The sequence below is a fragment of the Trichoplusia ni genome, chromosome 16 (assembly GCF_003590095.1).
Source record: "Trichoplusia ni isolate ovarian cell line Hi5 chromosome 16, tn1, whole genome shotgun sequence".
Taxonomy (NCBI): domain Eukaryota; kingdom Metazoa; phylum Arthropoda; class Insecta; order Lepidoptera; family Noctuidae; genus Trichoplusia; species Trichoplusia ni.
In genome coordinates, this window is record NC_039493.1 from 4288060 (window position 1) to 4309973 (window position 21914).

General features: G+C 35.1%; 1 protein-coding gene across 2 annotated transcripts in view; it reads left to right on the forward strand.

Moving 5' to 3' along the window:
• The window catches only part of LOC113502048 (regulator of G-protein signaling loco), a 92126-nt gene that overhangs the window by 66722 nt on the left and 3490 nt on the right, over positions 1-21914 (forward strand). For both annotated transcript variants that reach the window (XM_026883425.1, XM_026883423.1), the window contains exons 4-9: positions 17187-17279; positions 17670-17824; positions 18209-18398; positions 19127-19276; positions 19558-19689; positions 21628-21813. In XM_026883425.1, coding sequence (XP_026739226.1) covers positions 17187-17279; positions 17670-17824; positions 18209-18398; positions 19127-19276; positions 19558-19689; positions 21628-21813 — 906 coding nt within the window. The remainder of the gene's footprint in view (positions 1-17186; positions 17280-17669; positions 17825-18208; positions 18399-19126; positions 19277-19557; positions 19690-21627; positions 21814-21914) is intronic.

A 21914-nucleotide genomic window follows, 5' to 3' on the forward strand; every position in this document is an offset into this window, starting at 1 on the left:
AAGCATGATGTAGAATTTTAAGATTCATGAAGTATAATTAACAAGCCAGCTGCTTGTGTTTAGTCAGGTTCTGAGAAAAAGTCCGAAGTTTTCCTTCCGCAACTATTATTTATTTCCAATAATTTTGTCTAAACGCACCTTAATTGTAAATACCATACACCTGTATTAATAAAGACGATACTTGTTGACATCTACGTATAGGTAACATCCAGACATTGGATGTCTGTATCGAACAGAAAATAATACATTATAGCCCATAGCAACAGCCTTCCAATACCAATACCAGAACAAAGAACCTTAGAAACACCATTATTTAATATCGATATAAAATTTAACTTCAAAATTAATATATCAATTATTCGTAAACTACAATAGTTTTAATTGGCAGATGTAATTGTTCTTTGTATTGACTTAATAGCTTGAAAAATATCGGCCATTTTGGAATTTAATACTCGTTTGACACGAATAGGAACAATTAGTTTTACAAAGTAACTATAACTAAAGCAATTAAAATAATGTTAGAGTTTTTGTCACTTTCTTTCTTACTCATTTTGTGATAAGATTGTGAGAGATAAAAGTCTGTCTGTTCATGGTACTATTGCTAGTACGGGAATGCTGAGAAAGCTATATATAAACTTCGTGTTTTGCAGCAAATTGCTTCCTATAATTCCTTAGAATTTATATCATAAAAAAATATAAAACTACACTTTTCCTCATGTTTCACAGAATACATGATGTAGTATATCTGTCAGTAGGCTCGTTGTATCGTTGTACGGAGAAGGCGCCGCCATTTATTACACTATACCAATATTAGCGTCGATATATCTAATTACCTAAAAAGATCCGTAACCTTGATTTGAACTGCGTAGGCACAAGACCACGGCGTAGCATATCGTGTAGCTTTCGTAGCGTATACCTCGCGTAGCAACTGTCTTGACGCAATGCAGACAAAGTTCTTTATAATTGATTGTGTACCGCATATCGATAACAATAGGTACTTTATATTAATTTCAGATGCGTTATTGTGTATCATGAGACTTTAATGCATCGATTCTCGGAGTTCTTCACAATTTTCCCGTGTGATCTCGATACTCCCGTAGCATTCACGTTATACCGCACGCACGTCGAACCAGATTTTTCCTTTTTTTCTGTCAATTATGTCTATTTGATTCTAATTGCCCTTGTTCATTGTCTCGGGACGAACCGTGTGGGAACTCCGACGGTAGTTAACCACAATAGTTCAGTTAGTGACTGAACGCCGGCAGCTTTGGTCGTTTGTGGACCTCTAAAACTTGTGACGTAGTTGCAGTGAAAGTGTTATGCAAATAAGATCTTTGGTCATTACTTGCTCGTGAAGGTCTGATTGTGATTTTGATGCCCGAAATTCTTTGCCGTGTTTTAAAGAACTATGAATTTGCGCTGATCCGGTATGTATGCGTGTTGCCTAAGTTGTTTTTTAATCTTTGTATTCAATTCTTCGTTAATCTTTATACTCAGTCATTGCCCTTTCGCTATCGATAAAAAAGGTATTTCCCCTTTCTAACTTGTATAAGTGAGTTTCGACATTACCTCTAAATATTAAGTATAAAACAGTCCTTTAACCATAAAATAATATCACGAGACTATTTATTTTATTTATTTATTTAATACTTCTTGCACATATAGTACTATTGCTTGTTGTTTTTGTATTAATTCTCAATAAATACACGTTAATAACTATGACTTTCTTGATGAAAACACCGCGTTATTTTTGTATACTATTCAATATTTGTGCCACCTGCGGTCTGGCTTCTAAATAACGAGTTTGTCACTGCGTAATAATTTGATTTTGTATTTGCGGTTTTAGTGATGTAAGTTTTTTAAGTATTCTATAGTTTTAGGTCAGCTTCAGTATGAAATAGTACGATACAGGTAAAATAGGGAAAAAAACATTAATTTTCCTGTTACACAGTTTTTAAGTGTTATTTTAAAGCGAGACGTAATAATACTATGTTTATCCTTTAAATTGCAGACATTCATTTTAATGTAAAATGCTACTGTAAAATTTTATTTTGAAAAGAGTAACTTATGGAGTTTCTTGCCGGTTCTTCTCCATAAGAATGACACTTTGGAACCGTGCAACTAGAGTCAGTAATATAACGTTTTAAAAGTGCCTGAGATACGGCCTATTTGAAATAAAAACTTTTTGATTTTGATTTTTGATTTTAAATAGCTCATATTATCTTCTAAACAAGTTGTAGAGATAATGAAAATGCGTTGTAAAATAAGATAAACCTAACACAGGAAAAAAATGATACCAAAAATAATGAAAAATTGTACTATCATTTGTCTCGGACGCGGCGTAAAAAACTTACATTTCCCTTTTAAATGCATTCACGAAGAAATCTTTGATAAAAAATGGGCCAAGTGCGAGTCGGACTTGCTTACTGAGTGAGTTCCTTACCTTGTTCTTCTCTACATTAAAAAGGGCATGAAAAAACATGGGTAGTATAAGACTTCCCTTGAATTTTTAATTTGATGTAGCACCACCAAAAATAACTATCTTTAAAAATATCAACTATCACGGTTTATGAGCTACAGCCTAATGATAGACATGGAACCCTAAAAAGAACATAACAAAATGACTTCAGCAACACGTGAGTAAACGTGACAGTTCGCATCACGATGCAGTTGTAAAATCAGGCTTCTGCAAGAGATCAAGATCTCCCTACACAGTACACTGATACCATCTACAAATAACCGCTCGTTTCGACGCCATTTTATTACAATTCTTTTCCGAGTTTCCTCTATGTGAATAGGATTATAGGAATAAGTGCTATAAACAGTCTTTTTTACATTACTTAGCTAAGAAGATATTACGGATTTTCACACCTTCGGTTCCATCAAAAGTAATTTCAAAACCACGATTTTGGGTCCGGTTCAGATAAAACCAGCCTAGAACATCTCTAAAAATAACAAAATCTATTGCCATGTTCGTGGGTAACTTATTCATTAGGTCTGGCAGTGTAAGACAAGCATAATTAAACTAATGGAAAAGAACTGTGTACGCTTCTGAATAAGATTCGACCTTTTCTTATCAGGATTAGACGTTCTATTTATTATAAATTTCAATAATAAATATGATACAACTTTAACTCTTAAGATTGATTTAATTGTGCAATAATTAAAGGTTACGACGAACGACTAACTCTCCAACAGTACAGACATATTTGCGTCTATTTTCTTGTGAGTGAATTATGAGAATTTGATGATAGTTTGTGGTTTTTCGAGGTTGTATTACAAAAGCGACCTTAAAAAACTATGAATGGTTATTTAAGTGAATAATATACTGTGTTAATAATATAACATTAGAATGTGAGTATTGCAAGGTCTTCATGGCGACCTTTGCTTTTCAACGCTAAAAGTTTATATCGTTCAAATTACTGAATTTATTTGAAGCAACATAAAACAATAAATTTATACGTACTAGCTTTCTATATAACCTTTAACATTTTAAGGTTTTCTTCACAATATACTTGAAAGAATACTTTCAATCTTCAATGTCAAACGCCGAAAGATAACCCAGTGAAAAAAGCTGGATGTCAAACATTGGAAACTATCATCAACCCTCAGTGAGCAAGCTTGCAAGCACTGCTTAAACCTACTTGAAGAAGCCTTTAACCAGTAGTGAAGAATAATCAAACTTCAATATATATGATTAATTTTAGCCGCAATACACCCGTTTTACGTAAGTCGTGATAACACTAATACCCTTTTAAATAACGTTACTCATAAACTTATTTCTGTTCTATAAGAACATAAGAACTAAGTAAATACAGCAGACACTGAAGATCTCAGATATTCTATATATATTGTTATCTGTAATGCCTCGGTTAACATGCGATCTAATTGTGTTGCTATTTATAACGTGCAGTTTTATTGCGTTAAGTTTATTATGTTATGAGAATTGTGCATGCTGTGATATGATTCACAGAGTATAAATACATTTAAGATAAACTCTTTTAAGATTTTTTTCTTTCACTGGAGTCATAATTTGTGATAATGAAGACAAAAAAATCGACCATAGTTTCGTATTTTTAAGTAAAAACAAAAATAAAAGTTAATGGAAAATTTTGTGAGTATTTGTTTTGAAAATTGACGTCAAGACCCTGCATGTATCTATTATTGAATTCAAAAATATTGCAATACATCAAGTGACGTCATACGAAGGACAGAAACAGCGCGTCATAACACGTGAAGGTGATCAAAGTGTCAGATATGGGTTAAATTAAGTGAAAACGGCATGGAAACGAAACAGATAGCAGATACAACAAATGAGAATGTTATTTGTGGGAGATAAGTTTGATAACAGATAAAGATTATTGAAAGGAAAGTCAGCGACGTCGGCGCTGTGAGTTCCAAGTGTGTTCCATTGCTTAAAGCTAAGGTGCAAATACTAAACAACAACACAACAACAGCACAGCTCAACTTCTCTCTGGTACATAACACTCTTATAAGCTGTTTTGACACCTGGGGTCTTACTGCAACTGCAACATCCTCACTTTGTCTAATGCTGGTAATCTCCTGGTCCAAACCTACCACAGTAATTTGCATCATATTTATCAACTCCTTACCTTTCAAAAACAAGTCCCAGCATTTGACCGTACTTTACTATAATATCACTAATCGTTATATAGCACCCCCAAAGCAGTAAACAGCCTATGTATTATTGCAATCGTATGTCACTTCCAAAGAGGGAAAACTAAAGGAATTGATCACCACGCCAGCGCACTGCTAGTTGGCGAATTCAGATTCCAATATCTGAAATCCATTGTGGAATTCAGTGGTGTCTTATAATAATTAAGAAATTAGAAAACAAACAGTTAATTATCGTGAAAAATTAAAAACAATACACTCGACATGTCAGTAGTGATGCCACTGAAACAGTTTCCATCAATGACTCATTTATATTAAATTGTGTCAGCAGCTATCACAAAATACATTTAAAATAACATGGTTTTAATAAAACAATTTTATTGTACATTATATGATGAATCATTCACTTTAGGTCACATAAAATGTTTACTTTCGATATTTTTCATATAAAATCTTTAAATCCATTATATTTAAATTAGAAGATTTACTTAATGCCTAAGTTTTGTAGATACTAATAGACTAAGCTTGCTTTAGATAGTCAACCTCTCAATATTAGCGTTCAGTCATCGCATAAACTGTTTCTATGCGGCAAACTTTACACGAAACAAGTAGACCGTTCTAATCAATAACATACCTATAGAGATACTACTTACAACTCTTTACATATAAACAATACTGATATGACTATAACACCATTCGTTTATCAAGCAAATATTAAAAAATGTTAGGCACCTCTTGAACGTCAAGGTTGCAGTAAATAACACCTTGATTTGCCCACCAACCCCTTAGAGCTCTGGTTGTGAAAATGAAATGAAATTACAGTGAGCTGTCTTTCTGTTTAAAAAGAACCTTTAAAAACAAAAAACTGAGCACCATTCACCTCATCCCTATATCTGTGCAATTATTTTAGGAATTTTATCCCGTTTTCTTTTCAGATTAAAAGTTTCAGGTGAAATTCAATTCTGCAATATTATTGGCTACTATCTTGGAATGAGATATATATAACCTTGTATGTATCTACTTGTAACACATACATGCACATAACCTCGTTAACACCAGACACAGTCTCGATAATTTTTACAACTACAATAAAAACAATTATTTGCTTATTGTATGCGAATTCACTTTGCTCTATGCGCCTGCGCAATTCAGTTTGATTCAGTTGTCTTACTAACCCGGTAGGCGATAAGTTGAATGAACTCGTCACTGAAAAATATTCCGTTACATCTTGTCTTATCATTGTACAGGTTGTTATGAAATTAGACTTAGTTCTACAAATATAGGTATTTAAATAAAATGAGAACCTATTTTTAGAATATTGTCAAAAAATTGCTAGCGATAATGTTTGTATTTTTGATCAATTTAAACTTTATATTTTTTTAATTGCATAACACTAATTTATGTATATTACAATAACCATCTCGATCGTCAATATTTATTGATTGTGAATTTATTAACTACCGGACAGGGGTAAGTAATCTTTGAATTTCCCATATTGTGCTCATGCTATCCAAGAACTAGACTTGAACAGGTAAAGCTCTGCATAATTTAGGATTTTCTCGTAAAACATGCAACGTTCACTCGAAACTTCTTTGCTTTATTCAGAAAGCTGTAAGTTTACATTATCTCGACGCCATATGTTCGTTACTTCACTCGATATTTTTAACTGTATCGTCTGTAAATGACCTTTCTAAAGCTTTGCCTAGTTATTTGAAGGTAAAAGTACATGTTAGCTAATATGATTGTAGAATGGCGAATTAATTAAATGTAGTAAGGCCCATTATGTCCCTAGAATTGGCCAAGAAAAGCGGAAAATACTACTTCCAAGCAATAAAACACTTATTCAATTCAAATGCGTTCAAAGTTTAAATTATATTATAGAAAAATTATTCTCCAGCTCACCTGGACGATATATATGCTGAAAACTATGAGAGGAGTAATGGATTCAAATATAGGCATAAGAATCACAATTCGGATTCTAATCGCTAGGAATAGAATACAAGCAAGGCAAGCAAGAATAAAACTTAGGTAATTGTCATGTCTATATCTCTCTTCTAATTCTTTTGACCGTGACAAAAGACGGCATGATAGCTAAATACGACATTTGCGAAGTTCCTTGCATAAAGTTTCTATATCTAATTGATATAGATTAAACTAAATACACAGCTGATGACATATATAAATCCTCTTTCGAGATCTTTAAACGACGTAAAACCATATTATATTGTTAAGGTAATAAAACAAGATACCACTATCGAATCTATTTTTATACCGGAGATAAAATTCCGAAACCCTTATTACGGAATCTATGAATAAGTAATATGTTGCAATCTGTTAATTCTGTAATCCTGATTTCCGTATAAAACCTAATATCCAGTTGGGACGATATTTTGTAGCACTCGAAAATCCACTGACGTCTATGATAACAACCCACACCTGGCCCCCTACCACAAAACACTACATAAAATTGCAAATCACAAATGAATGAAATGGAGATATACTCTCAGATAGCGCTATCTCTCATCCACGTCGATAGTCAAATAGTTTTAACGTGCCCATAGTACGCGGTCTGATACCGCATAATTAGACGCGTACGCTGAGAGTTTTGTTTCGGCAGTCTTCGGTTGCCTCTTGCGCTGAACATACGCGTTTCCGCGATCCAAATCTTATCTTGTGATCACTGATCGTTTATTCTTTTTACCCCTAACTACTTGAGTGATTGTGAACATGCCTACTGAAGTGTGTGAGAGATTCATTGCGAAGCTGCTGCGCATTGTAAGTTTTTACTTACTTTTTATTAAAAAAAACTTGTGTTTTATATGTTATTATAGGTTTTTCGTTAAAAGAGTTGGTGTTTGAACAAAGATCGGTAGAACGAATCAGTGTAAAATTTCTTTACAATGTAAGCCTCCAATTTGTAAAGAAAACCTATTCTTTTATTGTTCTATTACATTACATCATTAAAATACAATTCTATTCTATCCACGTTCCATTGACGTCAACGGTTTAATTACAATCTGTAATAAAACATACTGATTTAGGACTTGGACCCCTTTTGTTGACTCTGACAAATTATTTCAAGACGTAGTTTTATAAAAAAGAAATTCCCACTGTCTTTCTTTAGAAAAGTTATTACAAATCATTGCGAATGAATACACCTACATTCTTTTTAATTATGCTCGATGCAAGTTTTTATTTAATGCGAAATAAGAGTAAAGGGGACAACCTGATGCTGTGATATTATTATTGTGGGGCCTATGGCCAACACTGGACACTGAGAGGCTGTATTCATTTATTTATTGATTAAATGATTACAAAAATTAATATAATTAGTAAACAGCATAAAATCTGAACTTAAAAAGACTCAGATGGTTTCAAGAAGTGTACATACATACATACATACATACATTATTTATAACATTTGTAAATCATTGGTACATTATCATATGCAAGAATTTTCTGTAAAACAATGTCAGGTCGTTTAGCGGCACTCTGTTGACTCTGCCAAGACTCGAGTGGCAACAGCCTTCTCAATAACCATTGTTAATTATGTAACGCTAATTACATATGCTAATTAATATTAATATTCTTTAGTTTTACTTTAGTTTAACGTTTGTCGATTTTTTGCCTGACTGCAGTAAGAGTGGTATTTTATAAATAATTTTGTTTGCTCAGCTTGTGATCTCAAGAAAGGCATATTACTTACTGGTTGATATTTATCTTGTATTTATTATATAGTTACAACTGTTAAATAAACATTTTTTTTAATTATAATTTAAATGTATTAATATACTTAAGGTTGTTTTTTTTGCAATTCATCTTCTTCACTCTTATTTGGTTAGCATGTACTTGCCAAGGACCAAAAAACACTTGCTTTAGAAAATCTTCAACTTGAGGCTATCTCTGTGGAAAAGAGATGCCGCTCTACGCCGTTTGTGCTATCTCGCTCCCACAACTGCATATCTTACTTTAAAAGGAAGATTCTTCAGATAGAATACCGTACATTATTTCAAGTATATGATTCACAAGAGAAAAATGAATGAAAATAAAACTTATGACTTTTCTTAAAATACAGAATTGACACAATTCCAGATTCCGAAACTTATTATTTGATATGTAGACCGTTGCGTAGTATGTGGGTTAAAAGTGGGCAAACATTTATAATTATATATCCTGCTTTTTTCTTGATGTTTTTCATTGAACAGATGCAATGTTTTAAAATCATTGTGTTCTGGTATTCTTTAAATACCCTGGCGAACGGAACGTCAATATGTAGGAACTGTTAGTAATTTTGGCCTTATTTTGAAATTGCATAGATACAGCTTTCAGTACTCAAAGATTACAAATTAAACGGGGCTTACTCCCGACATAGCAGAGTTCTGATTTATTTATTCAACACATGCTTACTTAAAAGGTGGTCTCTACGTAAGATGACTGTAAAGGCTCAATTATCAAAGCTTCTTTATTCTGGAAGTGTGGGGGACAGTGGGGACAGTGCCCCACACTTGTAACAATTCATGCTCTTACAATCCAATGTAAGAGCATTTCCCATACTTGGAAATGGAAAACAGAGATAGATTTCTCCGAATGATCCAAATATCCTTATTTATGAAGAATATTAAAATTTAATTATTTGATTCACATACGCAGAACATTAATCACGTTTGTTTTGAAACAATTATTTTTGTACTTTTCACATAATTACAATTTTCCTTCTCTTTATGTGACCGAGTTGTGATTGTTATTAAATTTATGATTCAGACTTCTACTGAATTATTTTGAATAATTATGTTTATTGTTATGATGAATTATTTTTATTTACTCTACTGCGCACGGATTTCAGGGAGACTGCTCTAAATCATATTTTAAATGATCAATAGATCCTCCAATATTTACGAACATTACCTATTTACAATTACCCAATATCACAAAATTTACCATCGGTCATCCGCCATTTTTTTTCGACTTGAAAGTATAAAATTCGCAGTCAACAAAATTTTCTTACTACATTGACGTAACCAGAGTATAATGACACTTCACCCCACCTTCTGCTATCAGGAATAAAAGCATTTAATTAAATACTAATGACTTAATACGTAAAACAATACGTACGCTCCTACACAAAATAACGAAAAACAAAAACAAGTCATTCACACCTTGATATAGTATCGGGATCGGCTGTGGCTCAGGTCCTTATATTGTTTATAATTTACATTTAACAACGCGTACGATGTCTTAGGTACGTTCTTATAGTAACTCACGCAATTGTGGATTGAGTTGAAATTTTTGGCCAAATTACAAACGGTATTGAACAGTTTTAATGGACAAAACCGAGTGCGACATTTAATAGGAAATGTCGTTGGTGTCCAACTATTATATCAAGTGGAAATGGAAACGCATGTAGTTGTACAACATTGCGAAGAGTTGTTGTTATCATTCCGTTAGGTTGAGCTGTCACTTGTTATGTTATGAACATTCCAATAGCTGTATATACTGTATACATTTGAAAACATTCTAAAATCAATACGAAAATTGTTTAACATCAATTTATAAACAAAAATACCTCTACTGAAATCAGATGTACTTATAAAAAAAATAACTTCTACTTTAAGTGCTTTTTTTGAACCACTGGACAGCAAAAAACACCCTTGCCTCCTCCCTATTGGTATTAATAGGAACTAATCTTATTAGTTTATTTTTGACAAACATTTAAAAACAACACCGTCATGACCCGACATCGTGCCTGTCATCAATATATAATACAATATTATATCCTATTGTTTATCAATACACACGTACATAGGTGATGCGTCTCATTGCACATGTTTTGAAACCAACGAGCCTGAGAGTAAACACCATTTGATTCCTACTGAACTCTGTTTATTTTACAACAAATATTTTAGAGGTGAATATGCTCGGTGTTACATTAAAACGTCTGTTTTTGGGAAACGACTGAGATTCCTTTTCCATTGCTATATGAATGTTCATGAGATTCCTGCAATGTTACGTGTTTTAACTAAAAATATCGTGAATTCATTATTCAATGTATTTATGCACTGTCGACGTGGTGGATGCCAACTACCGGTCAATCCTTGTGCCTGCTGGTCTGAAAGGGTGGACACTTAAGATGAAAGAAGAAAATTCGCAATATACCCTTCAAACACATATTTACAATAACTTAAAAATCGCACACGACATAGGAAAAGTCGCATTAGATCCATATTTACCTCTATTTACATAATATTGAAGTAACTAATAAAATAAATACGCGAAAGTCCGGTACCTGATGGCACTAACACTAACACACAGGTACCTGGTGCTAATGAATGCATAAAGTGAAACGTGACCGTATGCACCGCACGACTACCGACGTCACGCTATTGACACTTCATATTTGTTGGCTTCTTTATCGACCATCAATGAGTTTTATAAAGCTTTCAATAGAAGAATGAGCAATGCATGCTGGCATAAACGTTAGGAATCAGTTCACACTGCGATATACTCAGGAAACCCAGTTATTGAACTTTCAAACTACAGTCATACAAGAGTAAAACCTCTTTTTCTCTTTTAGTTTGAATGTCTCTCCGCTCGAAAACCGTTTAGTTTTTTAGGAAAATCTATTGTTTTCGTGACGTAAGTTTAAGTTATTATGAAATGGATACAAGCGCTTACAAAATACCGTGTTACATATCATTAGTAAGATATCAAGTTGTTTACTGACAAGAGAGAAAACCCAAAAGCTACGGTAACCAGGTTTGTGTCAAATCATGTTTATCTGATAGTTAGTATCACATAAACCTTTAATCGCTTTACACCCACTGCTATTGACGGCCGAAGATAAACCCATCAAGTACTCGCGCGAGCTCTCAAATTGATTTTTACAATGCTGAATAAACGTGCTCCAACAAATAATATAATGTTTTAGAACTACATTTACTTTTACTGTAATCGGTAGAACGCAGAGAACTAAGACCTACATTAGGGTTAAGGACTGGGCGTGTGACTTGAATTTTCGTGAATCCCACACACGAATTAAATTCCTTGAAGCGGTAGATATTAGAAAAAAGGGACACAAAAGGCGGCATATTTATGAAATAAACCTACCATGTTCCCCTTAATGTCTGGCCAACGCTTTCGAGAATTGTGCACCTGATAGCTAGAAGTGATAAAACTATCCTGGTATAGCAGACAATACGGTGCGCGAGTGTTTTCCTGTCTCCGCTCAATTGTCAGGCGACAGCGATCTGTCTGGTCTTTGACCTTCCCTTACATCATTTGAATAGAATAACCGATTGTTACAAGTCTAGATTTTAAACTGTGTCGTAGAAAATGTGTTTTGTCGTGCCTTCCGACAAATCTAATGGCATCTGCCTCGATTGTCTTTTTTTTTCTTAACCTCAATGTAAGAAATTCCAGAAATCTTATTTTCTGCACGCTCAGATAAAAATAACTTAAAATTGTCTTTTCGGTTTTATGGAACGGATCTACGGAGTTTCTAAACTGTCTATATTATCCAAAATGTTTCCAATAATATTAAATTACTTAATAAAATACTGAAAACGAAACAAATTAATTTGTGTTTAGTCTAGTTTCTCCATCAAACAGATCGGCATCAGAATTAGGTTGCGTTGCATTTTTGTAAGAGAATGTGTAATGTAAACATTTATTTGTGAATATAGATCACGATTCGGGAATATCCATGAATGCTTCACATTCCCGGCAATGAACAAGTAATGGAAAACATTTATATATTTGGAAATACCAGTCTTTGAGAGCAGGTATTCCTCTTTACATTTATCAGTATAACAGGCAATGTGTTTCTATAAACTATTGAGTGTATTTCTGTGAGGCATCAAACATTATTTCGGTTGGAATTTACAATCACCTGAAAACTATTTATGCTTTAAATTACACCGACAAAAATGGCGACTCATTTATGCGCCACATAAAAAACAAACAAAGAATACTGAAACGGTCGTACCTAAATATGAAAATCAAAACCATTTTTTGTCTAGAACCTCAATATATTACTCAATGCCCAGTCAAGGACTTCAGAACGCATTATATACGGCTGAATACTTTATGACTTGCGCCGCAGCCAGCTCCGGAAATTGTTTTGTTTAGTATGAGTATTGTTATTGTAATTCTTCATTGTGTCACGAATCGGGCGACATGCGACAGTGGCGCGCCGGGACCGGGGACACACATCGTCCCACCTAACGCTGTACTGCGCTGTGCTCAATACTCGACACAGTCGTCACTCGCTCGCGACCACTGCCACAGCCACACTGCTAGCTGTCAGTTACCACTCAACCGTGACATCGAACGGAGGGATTCCAAATTCAAAGCCTGAAATCTCATCTGACAGAACGTTTTTTTTTAATTAGTGGTTTTGAAACAGTTGTTGCATTTTCATCTGACTTAAATCTGTTGTCAAGGACTCTGCTATAAAATTAATTCCCAATTTTAAGTCTGAGTGTTTGTTTAGTTTTGTGGCGCGTGTTTCGTTTAATGTTTTGGTCTTCCGAATGTGTTCTTGTGATAACATCAGAGTTTGAATTGTGTTGTTACTGAAGATGGTCGTATGGTACACGACGGATGGTAAAGAAGAGGTAAAATTGTGCTTATGTATGTCATTTGAATCATTATGTATTTATGTTTAAATGTTTCTCCCCTTCAAAATTGCTAGTGTAGTAAATTATCTCTCGAATACTAAGACAAAGTTTCCTCGTTTAAAATAGTTTGTGGAAAATTTGGATTTCATGGCTCAAGTCAATAATTGCTAATTAAACAATGAATGAACGTTCCCAAGTGACCGTGTTTCGGTTGTTTGCGTTTCGTTTTTATAGAAGTGTGAGACCGTGGAACATGTACAGTCGTGGGTCTCAAGTCTCATAATAAGATAATGTTGCATCAATGTAACTGCTGCTTGCTTTTTCACTTTAAAGCTTATCTAATCTGAAGTAAAATGTGAAAGTAAATATCACAACTTTATAATAATCTTGAATTACTTTAACAAATCCAGCAGTATCCAATGATCCATGGTACTTCCCCACTCCATAAAACCATTTTGAGCAATATCAGTAGCTTTTGCATCAGGTGGATACAGCGTGGTCCGGGGTTTTCCATCAGCAAACACCTGTCTGTCAGCGTGTCTGCTTGTTCTGACATCAACAAACACACGTATCGCCTAACTTCTAACTCAGGGCTGACAGTCAACGAGAATACATTTACTGTATTCCGTTAAATATCAGACAAAAGTATTCGTAATGAAGATCAAAAGTGAATTCCTGGTTATAAACATGTTTAGATGAATTTAAACGGAAAACTGTTCTATAATTTCTTGTTAAGGAAATAGTGCTTACTGAAATGTTTTAGGGAAAATTTTGGTTAATGTGAATGTTTAACCGTCATTGATACGTAATAGTTGTATCAATGACGATTTTACTCAAATGACAAACATTCCTTCCTTTCCATTATGACAGAGGGCTTGTGCTTGTCCCTTTCTATTCTTGAACAGAAAGTAGAAGAAGAAAACATTTTTTCTTTAGTCGAATCTTCTTTTTTCGTGCTTCATGTTGTAATGCACAATACCATACGACTTCAAACACATTATCAAGTCTACCAATAAATTTCTAGGTCCACTCAGTCATATATCATCTCTGATAAACCGATGAGCAATCGTTTCAATGCCGAGAGCGGGGGCGCGGCCATATTACCAATTACGATCAATTTAGCCCCTTCCTCGCTGTCACATGTCGCCCACATACCGGCATTCGTTTCAATTGCATTCTCAATTCGTTGATAACGTAACTGGAGGACTCCGGCCAGGCCATTGGACTGACCGGAGACATGCCCGGTCACTGTTCATGAGGACGCAGAGCGCTTACTGTAACGGTATCCGGTGAGCCTGCTACCAGGCGGTGGGTTACGAGTCTATAGACGAAAAATTCTTGACCATAAAAAAAACAAGTCACTTTTCTCAATAGATGAGCATTATTAGAACTATTATATGGAACTATGCCGTCGGGGATTCTTCTTATACTTACTGACTTTAACCTAACCGCGTTCGGTCGATGAATACCTAAGCTTTCTGCCTGTATTGGTACTGTATTTAGGTCAGACTAAAACTTGTGTGGGTGAAAATACACCAATTATTCAATTAAGTCCATTACTTTTTCTGTACACAATAACACATTTCAGCATTAACTAAATAATCAATGGATGATACAATCGCTTAAAACTTACATAAATTGATGTTAATATCCATTGTGATGCTATCGTGCGGCTTACTTGGACGGCTTCCTTCCGTTTAGTCTGTAATCTGTGCAGAATATAAAGCAACAAGTTAAGTTCAATCACCGCAGAACCAATAAACTAAAATCAATATTTATACTGAATTCTTGTTTTTTTACCCTTGCAGAGGTTTTCGACAAACCGTCTTAATTTAGATATACAACTCATAAGGCTATCTATTGTCAAATTCTGCTTTTAAACATAGGCTGACCATCTAGAATATAAGTCAATTTCATCCCTTCACCTCCCATCATAAGTACATGTTTTAATTCGTTTTAATTTGACTGTTTGTCAGCCCTACGCTCTGTCGGCCAGCTCGGTCACGCGTGACGTCCGCATTTCGGTCCTCAATGTTTATCACCCCTTCATGAATGACTGTTCCTCGCGACCACTATTTTCCTTTATAACCTATTATGTACACTTGCAGTGTTATTCATGTCTGTACGTGGTTTGCGTTTCAGTCTATCAGGAGCAGCCACTGGGCTAGGTAACTTATTACTACAAATTAGTGTTAATTCGTTTAATAAATTATTTCGTGTTTATTCAAGTGTTTTAGTCGAACAGGATAACGGTATGTATTAAAATAGATATTGTTTAGCCGAAGGATTTCCTGTGGTTTGAGCCGCGAACTTGATTCCCAGTCTGCATACTATGTAGTTATAGATATTTGCTCGCCACAACGTCTTATCAAGTTTTTTGTTAAATAAATACATTGTCTGAAGTATTTACCGACAAATAGGTTCCCGTTTAAAGATAAAATTTCGCCACGAATCTGTCTGTATGGTACACACAGGTGCATTTTCTAATTACATCATAGAAATCGGTACGATGCTGGTTGATTATAATTTTAATTGCGTATTCTTATTTTTCTTGTCGGGCTGAGAGTGAGAGCATCCATAATCTTGACACAATACCCACTTGACTATCCATTCAGTCTCGCATTACTCATTAAATAATAACTCGTAATAACGTCGTGTCGAAAAACAACTCTCACGCAACTTGTAATAAAGACAAAGTCAAACAAAGTCATTTCTCTTGTAAAAAAGTAAAACTGTGTTGAATGTTGTGACTGCAGCCGTGCGAGTTGTTTAATTGTTTATCTTTTTATTACATTTATTTTTGGACGAAAAGGGCGATAGCCTTGTTTATGGCATGGTTATTTAATCATCGCAAGGTTAAGAGCCGTCGAGTGCTAATGTACCACTTAACAGTAGAAATAAACGAAAATCGATTTTATTCCTTTGGAACAAAGACTATTTGCAAGATACTTAATGGAAGCATCGTCTACTGTATGTAATTCCTATCACAGTATTTCTCTTTTCAATGTTAATCTGAGACAGCTGGAAGTTTTTGAGAGAGATCTGCATTGATAAGTTACAAATCATTGTGTCACGATGACTAGGTAAATCAATGTCCTATTGTCCGTCACGTAGATACAACATTTTAACTTGGTAATAAAAACTTCATAACCAATTATTCCGCGACTTCCCCGCGTTGTTGCCAAGAAATTAGTTAGGATTTTTTTAAATCTGATTAATAATTTTGTAAAACAATGGGTGGCTAATCTAACACTGAAAGTTTTTTTTTCAAATAGGCCCAATATTTCCTGAGATTATCTCGAATCAAACAAACAAACTCAGCTTTATAATATTAGTACAGATTTTACAGTAGATTTACTTTAAAAGAACCCATTAAAAAGCTCTCAATTTCTATTAAGCAACCGAACTAGACTTATTACTGAATAGTCAATACATTAAATACCTGTTCCAATTAATAGATCGATTACAACATTTACAACTGAATGTAGCCGAAACATGAATATTAATGATATCAATAACATTTACCGATAACGTTTTATTCAATAAAGCTAACGATAATGACAGGAGAGACTACTTATGTTCAGTTGTCGGTGCAAGGTTGTAATTCACTGCAATTATCGATAACCGCATACCAGCTATTTCGATTGTTTGTATCAAGTTTTTTATTGATAATGTTGTTTACGAAAATGTTGTTGATTTATGCACACTTAAATGGGTTTTAAATTGGTTCGCAGTTGACGCGGCTTAATGTTTATTACACTTTTTATGAGCAATGATTTCCTATCCATTAAGACCCGTATGTTTTCGTCGTCATGTCAATCCTTTGTTTATAGTTTATGTTACTTTTGAACTAAAGAGTATTCGATAAAGGTTTTTCTAAGGCTTGAATAATGCCAGAGACTTGAAACCTAATAGTTTATATTTGTTTGTCCACAGAGCGAGCAGTCTTCGCCGTTCCGACGCTGGACGACTGGCAGCGGCGCCGGCAGCTCCTACCGCCACCACGAACACCGCAACATGTATAATAAGGTAAATAGAAAATACTTAATTTTAACACGTGCTTATGCATTATTGTAACGCAATTTGCTTTGACTCATGACCAGATCAGAAAATCGTTATTTTTTTTACACAACGCCATCTAGTCTCAAAGTTTGTATTTTGAGTAAACGACAACTGAGAAACATACTGGTATACTTCTAAATAGGTATACTATAAATATAAAATAGACACAGAATGATTGTGCAAATCAAACAAACTTTTGTCCTGGATGGGAATCGAACCCGACCTGGTTTAGCAGTCAGGGCCACTTACCGTCATAAACTAGAGATAGGAGACTATGTACTAGATTTATCTTGTCATCACCCTTTGTTGTTAATTACTTCCTTTTTTCCTTATACTAACTGTCTCCTCTTCCCCCAGCAAATGAGCGAGGGCTCGCCACAGGTGTCCAGCTCGGGCGGCGGCTCCAACGTGTCGCGCTGGTCGCTCGGGCTCGAGCACCTGCTGGCCGACCCCGCCGGCGCCGCCGCCTTCGCGCACTTCCTAGCCAAGGAGTTCGCCGCTGAAAACATCAGGTAAGAAACATGGACAAATGGATCCATATGTAGATAGGTCTTAAAAAGAAATTGACACAATTTCGAGATCATTTTGTAATCGTAGCAATTTCTTAATGATCGTGTCCGTGATTAATTGATGATAAATGAAGGGTGTTAATTGACACAGTTAATTAAAAACTATATCTATTAATTGAAAAGATTGACCTAATTAATTAAAAAGTGTGGCTGCTAATTTTCATAAAAGTAATATTCGATAAATGGTTTTGTTACTTCCATTCACTTTCTCGTGTCTTATTCCAATGCTAAGTCGATGTCTATTCTGAACATAACTTCTTCAGTAATCAACAGGTTCTGAATGAAAGTTTCCCTACACTAGTTTCTAAAGCCTCCTGTTTTTCCTAGATTCTGGTGGTCGTGCGAGCAGTACGCGGCGACGTCGGACGCGTCGTGTCGCGGCGCGCTGGCGGCGGAGATCTGGCAGCGCCACCTGGCGGACGGCGCGCCCGAGCCCGTCAACGTGGACGCGGCGGCCCGGCGCGCGGCCGCGCTGCTGCTGGCGCACGACCCGCCGCCCACTGAGCTGTTCCAACAGGTACCTACTGGTTATAAGAGACTTCAAATTTAAGCTACGTCAAACTCATCGACACGTGTCGCCAATAGTTTACCAATTACTTGAAAGCGAAACTCACTTTTACAGTTGTCAATTCTAAGAAAAAATGTTATTTTTTCTTTTATGTGAAATTAAAGTCAGATATCGCAACTAAACCGCTCAGCAGTTTGAATTAAATTTGATACAGATAGCTTGAATTACAAAAAAGAGCACAGTCTGTTTTTCAGATACAGCAATAGGCAAAATCTTGAAGACGGTAAATTGAAACCTAAAACAGTGTAGTCTACAGAAGTTTTGTAACATAAAAACTCTTGATTGCCAACTGAACAACCAGTAGCTAAACATTTGCGAAACTCCACCGCTACGCTCATTCGCGTGAAATCATTAATTACGTGACGATCTTCTATTACAGGCTGATAAATTATTGAGAAACATATTATTACAACGCAATCCGTTCCGAGTCGTGTAATAATTGTTATTGTTGTTTATTTTATTTACCAAGTGTACAAAACTTTTCATAATTTGTAATTTCATTTATATAAGACTTACTCAGAAGACATGTTTTAATTTCTGTTACTTTATATTCAAGAAGTAGTTTAAAAAAAACAATGTGAGGAAAGTGATTTCCAAGTTAAACATGACCCTACAGAATAATACTGATACATCTAAATTAACCTAAAATAATATGAATTTATTTGTCTATCCCGCAGGCTCAGAAGCAGATCTTCAACGTGATGAAGTTCGACAGCTACCCGCGCTTCCTGCGCTCGGCGGTCCACGCGGAGTGCGCGCGCGCAGACCTGCGCGGGCAGCCGCTGCCCTACGCGCAGACACGGGAACCTGACACTGATACTACTAAGGTACTTAAAATTAGAATTGAATGGATAATAGTAATTTAAAGGATAATAAAAGCTGATATTTTAGTAGGTGATTGTCAAAGACAGTCAAAATAGCATAAAGAAGGTAGAACTAGTATTTATCAAACACTGCAATACAAGGCTGATGATGAAGACAAATGTATGTTTTTCTTCAATATGATCTACATAAATCGAGGTCAGAAACGCACCTCGTAGAATGTTAGAATGAATCAACAAGTCTTTTCGATGGAAAATTAATTTTCAACGCATTTATCCAATTCTAGTTAAAGAAATCAGCCAGCAACGCGTCAGAGCGTCGTCGCAGCGGCGGCGGCTCGCTGTTGCCATGGAAACTGCGCCCCGGACGGGAGAGGTCCAACAGCACGCAACCTAACGAACAGCCACCTATCACTGATGTAAGTACATCTTATTAAACCTATACCTAATGAGTCCTGACGACAATAGTCTGTGCTAACTACTGATGTACCACAAAGGATGAGATAAATACGTGAAACACATTAACCTGTATCGATATCGCGTCAAAAACAATAAAACATTATTACTAAACACGGTTAAATAACTTCCATTTATACAAATGTCACAAACATGAAAATTCTCCATAAACATGACGCTATCAGACCTAAATTATAACTTATCAACATAATTATAAATTACATGAAATCTAAACAAATAATTATTAATGAAATTGGCGCCAAAGCGTCCCCAGATTTAGATACCGCGGCACATTTCCACTGCAATTGTATTTATAGTATTATTATAGGGATCTACAATTATCTCCACACACAAACTTAACTGTATTTCTATTTTTGGCATACATTTAAACATGCAACCTAAAAAAGACCTTATTCCTAAAACGATAAATTTGATAATTGCTTCGTAATGCAATGTAGTTTCGTCCTTTCCGTTTTGTCTTGGAAAAGTAGATCATAAAACGTCACTGCCACAAAGTTAGCAATAGCAATGTACTTTTTAATAACAAAAACAATTTGTGAACTAAAAACACCTCTCAACAATTAAAAAATCAATATTAGTATTATTACATCAATAACATTTTTAAAAACAAATGACAATTTAAGATATATGAGTTCCTTTCATCACCATATTGTTCTGTAAATATGCATAGTTATCTGGCAAACCAACGTGCAGTGCGGAAAACATGATAATGTTCAGCCAATATTTGTTCTATTCGTGTAAATTATAACGTAATTCTTTAGAAATGTTTCACGATATTGGCGCAATAGTTGTACATCTTAATAGCATTATTGCCTATTATAAATTCCAAATGATAAAGTTGAAAAAACCAGTTATAATTATGTTGTATATTAATAAACGTCTGTATATTACTTTATCTTATGATGAAGCAGGGTTTTTTCATGAGAAAATCCTATGGCGTTGAGAATATAGTTCACTAACTCAAGATTACATTTGGTGTATATAAAATCTAGTAGTAGCTTATTTTAGGTTCCTAATGCCATGGATATCCGCGCTATCCAAAATATCTTACACAATCCTCAGCGTTTAATAATCTCACTTCAAGATATTTATTTATAAACAGTAGACCTCCTTAAATAGAAAAATAAATAAGCAGACTAAAATACAAACAATAACAACCGTTTATAAACACCAGACAATATAAATAGCCATACGAAACCTTCAAACACATAAATAAGTAAACTGTGTACTTTTGTACATAGCCTGTGTACTTCTGTACACAACGTACGTACTGATACAGACTTTAGTACACAACTATAGGTTATTACTTACCCCAGTATGTGTTTCACGATGAATCTGCAGAAATATATGAAACGAGGCGATCACGACACACAGATTGTTTTCCAACAGCAAACAGTTTCTCTGTTATATTCCGCGGATCCTACTATACTAGATACATTGTGTACATAAGTGTGTTTACATTTGTTAGTAATTATTTATTTACTAGTAGTTTGTTTTACTATTATGTTAGAGTGTACGCGTTAATGAGTTTTCTTTAGATGTTTTGTTAATTATAATATTTGTCAAGTCACTCATATTTAAAAAAATATGGATATTATTATACTATGGCGTCAAATTCTGGAGTTGGGAGAAAACCTATCAACTTCTTCTAGTAGTCATAATAGATGTCCCATTAAATACACCAATCATCGGTTCATAATCCAGTAAAGCATTTGTAGCTGCCATTCGACTAACTGTATAAAACTTCAGACCTACCACCTGGTGGGTTTGGTGGCTTGGTTGTAGAAGAGAGACAACGAACTGTGTTTAGTAGCGCCATCTCGTGCTTACAACAGTAAGCCTTGTTCCTTCAAATGTTTTCATTATCTATCTTTCCTTAGGTGGTGAAATCAAGTCAGTCAGCCCCCGGGCAGTGCTCGCTGTGCCGCGTGGTGCTCCCGGACGGGGCCACGTCCGTGGTGGGCGTGGAGGCCGGCGTCACGGTGGGCCGGCTGGTCGACCGCCTGCTGCAGCGGCGGAACCTGCTCTGTACCACTTATGATGTACTGCTCAAAGATGCCAATCAGGTATGAAATGAAAATAAATAAACTTTAATTATAAAAAAAATAGTGTATGTCTAAGTTTGCTGCTAAGTTGTATGTAATTGTAGTTATTATTATGGTAGGCT